The sequence below is a fragment of the Mustela erminea genome, chromosome 8, assembly GCF_009829155.1.
Source record: "Mustela erminea isolate mMusErm1 chromosome 8, mMusErm1.Pri, whole genome shotgun sequence".
Taxonomy (NCBI): domain Eukaryota; kingdom Metazoa; phylum Chordata; class Mammalia; order Carnivora; family Mustelidae; genus Mustela; species Mustela erminea.
Genome location: NC_045621.1, coordinates 31,905,743 through 31,921,309, shown reverse-complemented (window position 1 = coordinate 31,921,309; position 15,567 = coordinate 31,905,743). Strand labels below are relative to the sequence as shown.

The following is a 15,567-nucleotide window of genomic DNA, read 5'->3' as shown; positions in this document are numbered from 1 at the left end:
CTGGAATTGGACCGCTCATGTTGGAATCTGCCGACTAGCTGCCTAACCTGCAGCGAGTTCTTTTACTTCTTGAACCTTAATGCCTTTACCTGTGAGATGAGCTAATGACAGCACCTGCCTCCAAGGATGACGGGGAAATAAACATAGACACGCCATCATGCCTAGCACACTCTTGACTAATGGGAGTGGTGTTACAGTGATGGTGTTTACTATCACACGTTTGGAAAATGCAAAAACTAAAAGCAGATAAAATAGCACCCACATTCTTATCACTCAACCAGAAGTACTGTTAAAATTTTCCTTGTGTCTTTTTTTTTCCTATGAACAGTTATGTTTCCTTAACATGGGTGATCACTTTTTAAGGTTCTGTATTGTATCTCTTATGATGATCTCACACTAGCTGTTTTATTTTATAAATTTGGTATTAAAACCTCTTCAAGGGTGCCTGGGTGGCTCAGTGGGTTAAGCTGCTGCCTTCGGCTCAGGTCATGATCTCAGGGTCCTGGGATCGAGTCCCGCATCGGGCTCTCTGCTCAGCAGGGAGCCTGCTTCCCTCTCTCTCTCTCTCTGCCTACCTCTCTGTCTACTTGTGATCTCTCTCTGTCAAATAAATAAATAAAATCTTTAAAAAAAAAACAAAAAAACAAAAAAACCTCTTCAAGGGATGCCTGGGTGGCTCAGTTGGTTAAGCAGCTGCCTTCGGCTCAGGTCATGATCCCAGCGTCCTGGGATCGAGTCCCACATCAGGCTCCTTGCTCAGCAGGGAGCCTGCTTCTCCTTCTGCCTCTGCCTGCCATTCTGTCTGCCTGAGCTCGCTCGCTCTCTCTCTCTGATAAATAAATAAAATCTTAAAAAAAAACCTCTTCAAAAATGGTCTTTTGGGGCGCCTGGGTGGCTCAGTGGGTTAAGCCGCTGCCTTCGGCTCAGGTCATGATCTCGGGGTCCTGGGATCGAGTCCCGCATCGGGCTCTCTGCTCAGCAGGAGCCTGCTTCCTCCTCTCTCTCTCTCTGCCTGCCTCTCTGCCTACTCATGATCTCTCTCTGTCAAATAAATAAATAAAATCTTTAAAAAAAAAAAAAATGGTCTTTTGGGGGTGCCTGGGTGGCTCAGTGGGTTGAAGCCTCTGCCTTCAGCTCAGGTCATGATCCCAGGGCCCTGGGATCAAGCCCCAAATCTGGCTCTCTGCTCAGCAGTGAGCCTGCTTCCTCCCCTCTCTGCCTGCTTCTCTACCTACTTGTGATCTCTGTCTGTCAAATAAATAAATAAAAATCTTTTTTTAAAAATGGTCTTTTTGATGACTGATTCACATTCCATTGGATGGCAATACTAATTCAACCACTCTTTTCTTTTTGAAAATGTGGGCTTCTCACAAATTTTCTCTAAAAACATAAACTTGTATAACATTTGCCCACATTTTAATTAATTTCTAGAGGACAGTCAGGAAAACCCTGGATCACCAAGCAGAAACACCTCTGTCACTTGATACACTCTGATTCCTCACCATCCAAAGGCGCTGTTCTAATTTAAACTCCCACTGCACGCATTGCATGCATTCTTTAATATTTCATATCGTTTACAGCACCAAAATAGCTTTTTAAATCCCATGATCCTAAATTGGACTGAAAGAAGAAAACGCTTAAAAAACTAGGTGACCGGATCACCTCTCTTTTCTATTTTTATCTCAGTAAGCAATCCAAGGTAACATGATTCCTCTGAATGGGAGGTCAAAGAGAAAAGATTTTAAAAAGTCTACTCCAATGTACTGCATGGTTCTCAAAACTGATACTGATACCTTTTAAAAGTGTCTTGATCTACAAACCAAGTTGCATAGAAGGCATAAATTTCAGTTGTGATGACCGAGGTATATGTTGAATGAAAAACCAAAAGCCAGCCTCTATCATTCACACTCTATTATAACTTCATGCCCACAGATTCTACTTCCTATACATCATCAAGAAGCAGCCTCCCCCTCACTTCTTTTTTTAATTGCAGTGAAACTCACGTAACACAAATGAACCATTTTAAAGAAATCGATCTGGTAGCACTTAATACATTCACAGTGTTGCAATTCTACCTAGTTGCAAAATACTTAGATCACTCAAAAATGAAACCCTGAGCCCATCAGGCAGTTACTCCATATTCCCTTCTTCTCTGCCCCTGGCAACCAGCAAGCTGCATTATGTCTATGTCAAGATATTTCGTATGAATGGAATGATCCAACACGTAAGCTTCTGTAGACTTTCACTTAACATCAGGTGTTTGAAGTTCATCTGTCTTGAAGCGTGTATCAGTACATCATTCCTTTTTAGGGTTGAATAATATTCCCCTATATGACTATATCATGATGTGTTCACCCATTCATCTGTTCAACGTTCACCATTCAACATTTGATTTGTTTCCACCTTTTGGCTACTATGAATAGTGCTGCAATGGCCCACCCACTTCAACAGTACTAAGAGAAACAAAGAGCGCTCAGCCAAAATGTATGGCATTGTCATTAAATTTAGCAACACCAATAAAGGGACAAAATGACATGACGCCTCTTGATATGATCTAATGGGAAATAAACCTCATTACTTTTGTGGTCTTTTTGCCAAAAACACTCAACCTGACTCTAATCATGACAACATAATTAGGCAAGTCCAGACTCCGGGACATTCTATAAGATAGTTAGCGGGGGCTATTCAGAAAATACCAGAGTTATAAGAGATTAAAAAACAAATAAAAGGTGGGGCCCCTGGCTGGCTCAGCCGGTTAAGCATCTGACTTTGGTTCAAGTCCTGATCCTGGGGTCCTAGGATCCAGCCTCGTATGGGGCTCCCTGCTCAGTGGCATGTCAGCTTCTCCCTCTGTCTCTCCCTTGCTGCTGCCCCCTCTCTCTCTAACAAATAAATAAAATCTTGGAGGATAAAGAAAGGTATAGGAGCTGGTCTGGCTTTAAAGGAAAATTTGAAGACAATTAAAGAAACCTGAATATGAGCCGTATATTAAATAAGATTTTTGTATCACTGACAAATTTGGGGGGTATGATATTGGGATTGTGATTATGTAGAAGTTCCTTGTTTTCAAGAGACACATTCTATAGTATTTATCATGAAGTGCCACGTTGTCTACAACTTACTTTCTTACTTTCAAATGGTTCAACAGTAACAATAATAAGAAAGTGTATGTGGAGGGGGACACAGAGAGAGAGAGAGAGAGAGAGAGTGTGTGTGTGTGTGTATGCATTCAAATGTGGAGAAATGCTAAGACCTGGTGAATCCAGGTTGAAAAAAAAAGGCTTACTGAACTGTTCTTTCAATACTTCTGTAAGTTTGAAATTTTCCAAATTAAAAAATGGGAGGAAATACATGACGTATACATATAACTGACCATAGCAAGTTAAGCACTGCTATCTGGCTGGGAATGAGCTGGAATCTCACAGAGCCAACTCTGCATTTGCGAAAAAAATCTTGACTTCCAACCTTCCACTCGTAGAGGGAATCACTGAATGAACCACTTGGAACATTTCAAAGCTGCCTGTAGGTTTCCCTAGCTTTACAGAAAAGAAGTCTTCTAGCAAAATCAGGGGTGAAGATTACATTTTTCCCATGAACTTTAGACTTCTGGCAAGGAGGGGTGGCAAGGTGTGCGCTCTGGGGTGGCGAAAGTCCCTCAGTGCTTATGTAGACCCATATGTCATTTTCTGCAGCATTAAGTAATGACCTTCCTCTGCTGTCCCGCGCCCCTTCCTGACTCCAGTGCACTCACCTGGATGCTGACAACAGTTCAAGGGTGCTGATCTAGAAAGCACAAATGCAAAGGCATTGTCTGATCCAGGGCAAAACGCCCATCAATGCTGGCAGAATTTGAAAAGTCCGTGAATCCTAATGACATGTTTTACCTATAGGCACTTCTTCAAAGACCTGATGCATATAAACTGATAAATCCTTTAAGTTCTCAGTGTAACTTTATCAGTTGTTCAAGATATCAGACAGTAATATTTAGAACACAGAAAAATAATTGGTTAATAAAACTTAGAGAACACATAGGCTTTCGAATAGTGACAGCACACTGGGAAACTCTCCATAAATGTTCTTAGCCCCCACTGACTGCTTGAGACCTTCAAAAACACCAATGGCAAACGATTCACTCCAAAATGTTATTTGATTTGTTCTCCAGTGTGCGTATTACTTTAGTAAAAGTAAGTTTTAAAAAACAGGTAAAGAGGAGGAAAAAATACACCAAAATATTGATAATAATTACCTCTGAATAAGAATATGGAATTTCTCTAGGGTCTTTAAAAGCCCTTCTACACTTTTCAATTCTTCTAATAACTAGTCTGAATTATCTTATAATCAAGATTGTTTTTTAAAAAGAAACAAAATGGGGCACCTGGGTGGCTCAGTCTTTATGTGCCTGCCTTCAGCTCAGGTCATGATCCCAGCCCCGCCTCTGGCTCCCTGCTAAGCGGTTAGCCAGCTTTTTCCTCTCTCACTCCCCCAGCTTGTACACCCTCTATCACTGTCTCTCTCTGTCAAACAAATAAAATCTTAAAAAAAAAAAAGAAGAAGAAGAAGAAGAAGAAAGAAACAAAATGGCTCCACTAGAAAGAAATAAGAAAATAAACTGTAGAACAAATCTACTTATGTGAGAATATTCTCGTCTTGAACATGATTCTATTAAATTTCCATGAGCAAACAGGATCAGAAAAATATTGCAAAAAACTACTTAAGTTTTATGTATTTGGATTAAATAACGACCAATTATTAAGAAATAATTGGAAATGTTTAATTTGCTTGTGTATCCTTCCCACTTGTATCCAGGAAGTTTTCATTTCTCCCCTATGAAAATTGTTTCTATACTTATTTTAACCATGCAACAGAGTATGGAAGAAGGAAATGGAATTCAAAGTTTAGCACATCACATTCTCTTCTTTCCTGTTCCTGAGGCACTGTATTTCAAAACACAATCAGAGCCATCTGTTGATTATAAGAATGTAAGCGTAACATTCTTCTGATTTTTAAAATTCCTATTTAGGGAACTTACCTCCCAGAGTTTCTTAGGATGGTACTAAAAGACAAACCTCAGATCCCTCTGCAGAATTTTGCATCTCAGTATTCCTCGTACATGGTTCTGTTCCACATTGCTTTTAAAATGTTTTAGGGAGAGGGAACTGCCTTTTTCTCGTCTAAAAGCAAATTCATTGTTGGACCTACTTCTTCACCTAATGAATGCACATAAATTACCAGGATCCAGTTGAAACGAGTCCCATGTTCCTAATATTTCTGAAATGTTTAGCATTTGAAGGACAAAATAAGCACAACGATTTTGTATAGCTACAAACTGAAACCCGTAATTAAAGAGAGACATCACTAAATACAACATGTGGGTTCCTTTGCTATAAAGGACATTTGTGGGGCAGTTACCGGAATATGAATAGGGTCTGTGTATGGATTAGGCTGATGAACGTACCAGTTCTTTTTCTCATTTGGATAATTGTACTGTGGTTATATAAGAGAGTATTCTTGCTTTTAGGAAATATACACCAAAGTACTCAAGTATAAAGGAAAACCAAGTCTGTAACTTATCCTTAAAGACTTAAAAAAAAAAATGTAACTATGCATGTGTGTGTGTGCACGCTCACATGTGTGTTTGTGCAAAGAGAAAAAGGGACAGAGAAAGAAAGAAAACATGGTAAAATGTTAACATTTGGGGAATCTGGTGAAGGAATACTGGAATTTTTGTAACTTTCTGGAATTTTTCTTTTCTTTCTTTTTTCTTTTAAAGATTTTCTTTATTTATTTTTGTGAGAGAAAGAGTGAGCGAGCATGAGAGCATGAGGGGGAGAGTGGGCAGAGGGAAAAGCGGACTGGGATCATGACCCGAGGCAGATGCCTAATGAACAGAGCTACGCAGGTACCCAGATGCCCAGAATTTTTATTTTCTACAGTGAGTATTTCTGAAATTATTTCAAAATAAAAAGCTTAAGGGCGCCTGGGTGGCTCAGTGGGTTAAAGCCTCTGCCTTCGGCTCAGGTCATGATCCCAGGGTCCTGGGATCCAGCCCCACATCGCAGGGAGCCTGCTTCCCTTCCTCTCTCTCTGCCTGCCTCTCTGCCTGCTTGTGATCCCTGTCTGTCAAATAAATAAGAAAAAAAAAAAAAAAAAAACCATATAATGGCCCTCCCTGAGACCTACAGAATCAAAGTCTCTGGGTAATTTGCATTTTAACCAAAATCCCCAAGTCATTCTTAAATAGGATCTAAAGTTTAAAAACTTCTGCTATAAATAAAATCACACAGTGCAAGACTCAGTATTTTTGAGATATCAATTTTTTCCAAATTCATCTATAGATTAATCGCAATAAAAAAAATCACTTCCAATGAAAACCCAATGGGCATTTTGTGTGTGTGTGATAACTGACGAGCTGATTCTAAAGTGCAAATGGAAACACAAAGAATTTATATGATTATCAAAACCACTCTGAAAAAAAAAGCATCAAGTTCTGAGGGCTAACGAGATCTGATTCCACAAATTATTATAAAGCTAAAGCAATCACTACAGCATTGTACTGACATCAAGACAGACAAACAGATGAATGGAACAGAACAGAGACTCCAGAAGTAAACCCACCCATATACAAATACACAGGGCACTACAGTAGAGAAGGGACAGATTCTGGTTTGGTTTTGTTTTTTAAGACCCAGGACAGGAACTAGCTGGATTACACATATGCCAGAAAAATGAACTTAGACCTTGCAGCACATACAAAAAGTAATCTCAAATGGATCACCAACCTCTGTATAAAACATATAGAAGAAAATATAAAGAAATTTTTCTGGCCTTGGGTCCCTAAATAAAACACCAAAAACACAATCCACAAAGAAAATATGGATAGACTGGACTCTGCCAAAGTTAAAAACATCTGTTCTTTCAAAGACAGTTTAGAAAATGAAAAGATAAGCCCTAGAGTGGAAGAAAATTCTATACAAAGTATATACCTGACAAAAGACTTGTATCCCAAAGAACACAACCAACTCTCTAAAACCCAACAGAAGGGCGCCTGGGTGGCTCAGTGGGTTAAGCCGCTGCCTTCGGCTCAGGTCATGATCTCAGGGTCCTGGGATCGAGTCCCGCATCGGGCTCTCTGCTCAGCAGGGAGCCTGCTTCCTCCTCTCTCTCTCTCTGCCTGCCTCTCTGCCTACTTGTGATGTCTCTCTGTCAAATAAATAAATAAAATCTTTAAAAAAAAAAAATAAAAAAAAAAAATAAAACCCAACAGAAAGAAAACAAGCAACCCAACTAAAAATGGGCAAAAGATTTCAACAGGTACTTCAAAAGGAAAAATACACAAATAGCAAATAAGTATATGAAAAGAAGCTCAAGGTCCTTAGTCATCAGGGAAATGCAAACTAAAACCACAATGAAACACTACTGCACACTTATTAAATCCCAAAATTTAAAAAAATGCGTATATCAAGTGATGGCAAGGATCTGGAGGAACTGGAACTTTCATACACTATTGGTATGAATAGAAAAATGGTATAACCACTTGGGAAGAAAATTTGGCAGTTTCTTAGAAAGTTAAACCTGGGGTACCTGGGTGGTTCAGCTGGTTAAGCATCCACCTTCGGCTCAGGTCATGATCGATCTCAGAGTCCGGTCTCAGGCTCCCCTCTTCCTCCTCTCCTCCTGCCCTTTTTTCCCCTCCCCGCCTCCTCTTGTGCTCTCTCTCTCTATCTCAAATAAATAGACAAAATCTTTTTCTTTTTTAAGTTAAACCTGCAAATACCATTCCGTGACCAGCCATTCTGTTCCCAGGTTTGGAAATAAAGAATAAAGAAAGCACGTGTTCATACAAAGACTTGTAGGCAGAAATTCACAGCAATATCATTCATAATACCTACAACCCAACTATTCACCAACAGATGAACAAATTGCAATGTATCCCTTCACTAGAATACGCCTTCAAAACAAAAGGCAGTGAACTACTTATACACAAGATCCAATCTGAAAATAATGATGCTGGGTGAAAAAAACCAGACCAAAAAAGAGTACCTATGGCATGCCTTCATTTATATGAAACACTACGCAACCCAATCTGTAGGAGAGAAAACACAGGAGATGAAGGGCAACGGATAAGGAGGGATTACAAAAGGGGTAGGACAAACCTTTGGGATGATGTTCATTGTCTCACTGTGGTGATGTCTCGGGGAGATACATGTCAGCTTATCAAACTGTACACTGTATCATATCAAACTGTATACATATCAAACTGTATGTCAGCCATGCTTCAAGAACAATGCTCAAGTAAATAAATAAACCCACTCAGCAGAAGATCATGGGCCAATCCAATGCCATCTAAGCAAGACACTTAACCTCTTGCGTTCCAGTCTTGTCCTCTAAAAAAGGAAATCTAGTCCTCTTTGCCACAAGCAGTTATAGGTAAAAGACGGTCAGTAAAAGCTGGCTCTCTCTTTGTCAGCTTCCTACTTTCCAGTTAGCAGGCTGGTAGCCCACAAACTAGTAGGTAATGGTTCAGTTTCCTGAACATTTAAGATCGGATGGCTAGGGATCCAGCAATCCCACTCTGGGAATTTATCCAAAGGAAACGAAATCATCATCTCAAAAAGAAATCTGCCCTTCACCCCCCAACCACCCTGTTCACTGCAGCATGGCTTACAGTTGTCAAGACATGGAAACGACATTAAGTGTCCATGGATAAAGATAGGTATGTTATCCGGCCATTAAAAAAAAAAGGAAGGACATCCTGCCATGTGTGGTACCATTGGACAGACATTGAGGACATTAGGCTAAGTGGAATTAGTGAGACAGAGAAAGACAAACATTGTATGATCTCACTTGTGTGTGAAATTTTAAAAAGAAAACAAACAAAACTAATTCATAGGTGTGCCTGGGTGGCTCAGTCCATTGAATGTCAGACTCTTAGTTTCAGCTCAGGTCATGATCTCGGGTTTGGGAGGTTGAACCCCACATAAGACTCCATGACCAGCGTGGAGACTGCTTAAGATTCTCTCTTCCTCTCCCTCTGCCCCTCTATCCCTCTACCCATCCCCCCACAAAACACAAACACAAAACCAAAAAATGAATTTGTAAAAACAGAGAACAGATTAGTGGTTGCCAGAAGCAGGGGGGGGGAGGGCTGGGCAAATTGAGTGAAGAGGGTCAAAAGGTACAAACTTCCAGTTATAAGATAAATAAGTGCTGGGGATGGAATGCACAGCATAGTGACTATAGTCAACAATACTGTGTGTATATGTGTGTGTGTGTGTGTGTGTGTGTGTGTGTGTGTGTGTTTAGCTGTTATTTATTTATTTTAGAGAGAGCACAAACAGAGGGAGAGCAGGCAAAGCTAGAGGGAGAAGCAGACACCATGCTGACTGAGCAGGGAGCCTGAGATGGGACTCAATACCAGGACTCTGGCATCATGACCTAAGCTGAAAGCAGCCGTTTAACCGACTGAGCCACACAGATGTCCCAACAATACTATATTGTATTTGAAAGTTGCTAAAAGTTCTCATCACAAAGAAAATATATTTGTGGGCGCCTGGGTGGCTCAATGGGTTAAGCCTCTCTGCCTTCGGCCCAGGTCATGATCTCAGGGTCTTGGATGGAGGCCTGTACTGGGCTCTCTGCTCAGCAGGGAGCCTACTTCCCTCTCTCTCTGCCTGCCTCTCTACCTACTTGTGATCTTTCTGTCAAATAAATGAATAAAATCTTAAAAAAAAAAAAGAAAAAATATTTGTAATTATGTATGATGATAGACATTAACTAAACTTATTGTGAAAATTATTTTGTCATAAACACGCATCAAATCATTATTAATGTCATCCACCTAATACTAATACAATGTTATAAAACTGGATGACAGGTATATAACATTTATGTCAAGGAAAGAGTGCATGACTAAATGAAACATTCTGAGATTTTGAAAATACATTTCAAGGGCTAATAGCTTAAACTCATTTCCTGGAAAGGAAAATGCTTTCCAAGATTTTGATTTAGAGGTCTTAAAATAGACAGTTAATAAAAACTCCCTTGACACCACTGAAAGTAGCTTCTACATCTACTCCGTCCTTCAAGACTGATAATTAAATGGAAAGAAAGAAGTAAGCTCTTATCTTACCGTTCCAATACGAATTGAATTGCAGTGTAGTCAAATGGCCCTAAATGATGGAGAAAAATTATTCTTTGCAGAAATTCTAGCCAGTAAATGACAGAATAAGAAAACTAGCATTTTGCAGTGACACGTAGCAGATGACTCAGGCAAGGATCATTAATGCAGTCCACTAGGGTCAGTGGAGAACTTTTACTTGCACATGCCAATTACCGGCCCTCAAATTACTTCCTATCTGCACCCACAGATCACACTTAGACACTACTAATGGGACAACTGGACATTGTGTACACCCTGACATAATGCAGTGTGAAGCACACAGCAGTGCCTGGGGAAGAGGCCTTGCCACAAAGGTTTCATTTACATTGAATCAAGCCTCGGCAGGCCAGGCGGCAGGTTAAGCCTCTGCCATTGCTTGAGGTCATGATCCCAGGCTGGAGTTGGCTTCTCCTCTCCCTCTGCCGCTCTCCCAGCTTGTGTGCTCTGTCTCAAATAAATAAAAATCTTAAAAATAAATAAATAAATCTCATTAAGCCTTAGATCTAACTTCCACTGTAGAAAAAATACAAGGTAAAAAGAAAGAAAGAAATACAGGGTGTTAGGGGACAGGTTAACATTACAAAAGAAGCAATCAGGAAAACCACCGAGGGAGACACCCTGCAGGACAGATAATCTCCTTTTTTTAGCATTTCGCTGACAGTTAAATAGGGAACACTGTTCTAAATTAAAAGACACGTAAAGACCAACTGCAACACAAGGATTTTGTTTGGAACCTGGTTCAAATAAATCACCAAGAAAAGTGTACTTCCGGCACAGTTTAGGAAATATGCACTTAGTTTAAATGATCTGAAGCAATGATTGTTAATTATGCTACATGTGTACCATAAATATGTAAAAAATACTTAATCTTATATATGCATACCGAAGTATTTAGGATTAAAATATACGATTTTAAATGTCTTTGCAAAAACAATAGATAAAACTAATATGGTAAATCGTTAAAATAATTATAAACCCAGGTAATGGGTATATATGAGAGTTCATACACTTTTCTCTACTTTTTGCATGTTTGAAAGTTTTAAAATAAAAATTACCGCTACATAAAGTACAAAATAATATGCTCCTAGTAACAAAAATGTCAAATGCATGCAGTAAAAGGCATTTAAATGGTCTGCAAGCCACTCTAGCCTGACTCAAATTAAGAATCATTAGTCAAAAAAAAAAAAAAAAAGAATCATTAGTCATACCTCAGTCACCGGTTCACTCACATTTGACACCTGCGGCTCCCCCACCTGTGACCTTGAGCAACTGACTTCACCCCTAGGCACCTTCATTTGTAAAACAAGTATGCGGCAGGGCCTACCTCCAACGGTTGCTCTGAGGGTGATGCAGGTTAATACAACTAGAGACAAAAGGGAGCGGAGAGCCTCCCTTCTGGGTGACACAGTGGAAGACAGTCATTCCACAAGTATTTACTTTGTGCCTTCCAGGGGCCAGGCTCCCACACTGAGCTGGTGGACAAGGTTGGTCATGCAGACCTTTCTCAAGTAACCACAGACATACATAAATATAAGCAATGACAATGACTGCCATAAAAGGAAAGGACTGTGGGCCACCAGAAGTGTGCGACCGATCAGCAAGTTAGACAGTCTCCAAGTTTGAGCCATTGGAGTGGGCGGCACAGTGGTTAAAGCAGGGACCCTGGGTAGAATATTTGGGATTGCACCCAGCTCCTCGCACTCCGACCAGCTATGTGACCTCGAACAATTTACTTCACCTCTTAGTTTCCTCATCTGTCCAATGAGTGCAGGGACACACACTCCTTGTCTCATAGAGTTGTTGGGAAGATCACAGGGTTGATAGTGTATGGTGCTTAGAACAGGGCTTGACACACACTAAGCCCTCAGTAAATGTTTGTTATGATGTCAATGTTGTGATGTCCTTTGCTCCTTGGACTGTAATGCTGCCACACCTGTCTCGGGGTTTGGCCTGTGAAGACTTAATGAGTTACCGGTTTGAAGTTCCTTTTTCAGTAAACCCTAGCTGTACCCTAGAGTCTCTTGGAGAGTTTGTGTGTATACACACACACATTTATAGTTACATAGATACACAAAATATTGATCCACGGGCTCCATTCTGTAACGAACTTATTAAAGATACTAGGGATGGAGCCCCAACACCTGTATTTTTTAGACGCTCCCCCAGTGATTCTAATGTGTAACCAGGGTCAAGAAACACTGACACAGGCATTCAAAATATGAAAGCATTTCCAAACTATAGACTTCTACAGTGCAAAGAATTTATTATTATTATTATCATTGTGGCCTCCACAGGGTAGAACCCATGGTCTTAATATAGCATACAAATGCTGTTAGCCTTCAGAACAGCGCAAGTTTTCGGTAATTCCTCCCTCGTTTCATACCATCCACGCCCCATTTACTCCAAGAGCTGAACAAAAATCCAGGGAAAAAAAGCGCTCGGGTAACCCAACCCGCTCCATCTAGCGACAGCCTCAAGGTGCCTTTCTCGATGGGATTAACTTGGGAACCCGCTAGAACACACCCTTGGGTCGAGTTATTTACCTACAGAAGCCACCCAAGCAAAACCGATGTTTGCTGCAGACTTCCTTGTACAAAGGTACCTTTCTGCACCTGAGGGATCTTAAACACGGAAACGCTTACACGGCTATTTGTCACGAGGGTGGGATGAGGAAGGAATCAGGCTGTAAATACTCGAGCATTTTTTTTTTTAATCAGTCGACAATTCAGGAAACGAGTTTACTAACTTTGCAGGCCTATAGTGCAATGTTCCATGGCTTGATTGGATTCTGGTGACATCTGGGTGTATCCATTTGCCAAAACTCATCAAGTTGCATAATTATCATCAGTGCCTTTTACTGTAGGTAAGGTAGGCATCAATTACAAAAAAAAAAAAATCCCAGGGAAAACAGTTGCCGAACAGTCCTTTGCTACGAGGTGCACGTGGGGAGAAAAACCAAGAGTCCCAAGTTAGCTCTCCAAAGCCCTCTCTGACCTTCTTGTTCTGACTTACACGGAAAGAAGGGCTGGCGGATCTAAGCGCGTCCTTGGACAAGGAATGTCGGCGAGGGAGGAGACGGAGACCCCCTGCACCGAGTAGACTGGCCTGGATCTTGGCGCCCGGGAGCGCGCGAGGTCCTTACCGAGCAGCAGGAAGGACAGGACCCACTGCAGCACCGCGGCGGTCTGCAGCCGCCGCGCCAGCGGGATGTTGAGCGGCGCAAACTCGACCTTCATGCTCCGGCCCGGGACAGGACTGCGCCGACTGCGGGCGCCGGGTTGATTCGCGGCGCCTGGGAGGAGTGAGCGGCCGGATTCCGGCCCCACGCGGGACTGCCCCGTGGCGGCGAGGGGGCAGCGGCAGCGACGCCCGGGTAGCAGGCGGGGGCCGGACTTCGTCGGGGGGGTGGGGCGGGAGGGCTGAGGCTGGGGGCTGCCAATCGCGCGTGCCCGGGCCGAGGTGCAGCTGGCGCGCCCGGGCGCGTTGGCCCCAGCGCCGGGGCGCTGATGAGAGCGCGCCGCTGTGGGTACTAGGGATGGCGAGGGGTCAGCTGGTCGCCTACCCGAGCTCGGCAGCCTGGGCTTCTGCAGCCTTGCGGAGGACCTGGGATCTCCACTGGGATCTCCACTGGGATCTGATCGTTGTTCAGCTACTCGATCACCTTCAGTATCTGCCCTTAAACCCACCCCTTCCTCGGAACACTCTGGCTGGGGAAGGATTAGTTAAAGAAATCGACCACCAGCTAGAAGGAGGTGCGGGACATTGCTTCTGTGTATTCTGTGTGTTTATTGGTGTGTGTACCCTATCTCACCTTTTAACTCCGGCGGGAGAGGAGAGGCAGAGAGCCGACTTCCTCCTTTGGATACTCAGATCCCTCCACTAGTACCGGAAACCTTTCATTTATTCATTCCTTTAACAGATATTGACTGAATACCTCCCACAGGTCAGGAACCATTCTGGGCCCTGGCCTTACACCTGGTTACCTAGACACTCATTGATTCTGCTCTGAGTACAAATTACGGACGGAGACAAACATTAAGCAAAATAACCACATAATTGGGTGTGTAATTGCAAAGTGAAACCCTACTGTGAATGGCTGTAGGAGGGTTCTAGGACTTAAGCTGGAGGTCAGGGAAGTCTCTGAAGAAGTGACCTTGAGCTATAAAGGTGAATCTAGTTAACTGAAGGAGTTGTCCAGAAAAAAAGGAGCACATGTGCAAAAGTCCTGTGGCTGAAATTCAAATAAAATATATTGGTAGCTCAAGGAGAATATTGGGGTGGAATGAGGTAAAAATGATGGCCAAAGACCAGACCTTTGCAGCCTGTGTTTAGATTCAACTATTTACCCTGAAGTTTGCCACCGAAGGGTTTGTTATGATGCGTTAAATGGTTAGATTCTGAGTAGTTGCCTAATCCTTGTGAGCACTGCTACTTTTCTTTTTTTTTAATAAATACTACCTACTGTATAGTTGAACAACTCCAAGTGGCACGTGACTGTTAAGTCATTGCTAGAAGGGATCTGCAACAGGGCAAAACAACAAAGTTGACTAGCCACCCCCACCATCATGTCTCTTTCTCCAACAATTCTAATAGAAAGTTGGATACAAATGAATACTTAAGGCAAAGTAGTTCAGGGTAGTTGTGACTTTTTGTATGCAAAACTTCCTGGTTTGTGGGTTTTGCTTTTGTTTGTTTGTTGTTTTGTTTTGTTTTGTTTACCTAGTTGAGGATTCATATTCTTATTTTAGACTTCTTCCCTGAGCCTTCCCCCAGTGCCAGTGGGGATACTAGGTGTACACACTGTCTCAGATGTTGTGCAGAGCACTTCACTCATCCTAGAGCAACCCTAGAGCAATAAGCACTAGCTTATTGCTCATTTTGCAGTTAATGAAATTCAGGCTCAAAGTCACACAGCTGGCAAAGTGGAAAAGATTCAAATACAGTTTTGTCTAAAACCCAGAGAGGAGAGTCATCCTTTCATTAAATGAATCTTACCTGGAACAAACGATTGCTCGCTTTGCATTGCCGTTGCCCATGGTGTTGATGGCATGAGAGTAAATTAAGACATGGTCTCTGAGCCTTTGAGCATTCATTCATTGATTATTTATGAAAAGGCTTCTTGTACTAGGCACGAGCTGGGGAGCAGGTATGGGCTATAACAGTGAATAAGAAAGGTCTCTGTCCTCGAGGGCTCACAGCCTCCTGGAAGAAACAAAGTAACCACACGGGTGTAGAACCAAATATAAGATAGTGCCTGAAAGAAACATGCAGGTACCAGTGATAGGGAATAGTGAGCATGTATTTAGAACAGATTGGAATTAACAAGAGTGGGAAGCAGGCAGACCCTAAGGAACCATTGTAGGGTTGGACTAGGAGATGGTGGTGTGGTCTGCTGTGGTATTAAAGGA

The 15,567-nt window shown here is 42.0% G+C and overlaps 1 protein-coding gene across 4 annotated transcripts in view; it reads right to left on the bottom strand.

Moving 5' to 3' along the window:
• The window catches only part of MOGAT1 (monoacylglycerol O-acyltransferase 1), a 36,622-nt gene extending 23,098 nt beyond the window's left edge, over positions 1 to 13,524 (bottom strand). The window contains exon 1 of one of the 4 annotated variants that reach the window (XM_032354958.1): positions 13,302 to 13,524. In XM_032354958.1, the coding sequence (XP_032210849.1) occupies positions 13,302 to 13,395 (94 nt within the window). In that variant the 5' untranslated portion in view covers positions 13,396 to 13,524. Of the gene's footprint in view, positions 1 to 12,702; positions 12,793 to 12,905; positions 13,046 to 13,171 lie in introns of those variants that run through there. The other 3 variants (XM_032354962.1, XM_032354959.1, XM_032354961.1) reach the window with 3 other exon arrangements.
• Positions 13,525 to 15,567: the final 2,043 nt, after the last annotated feature.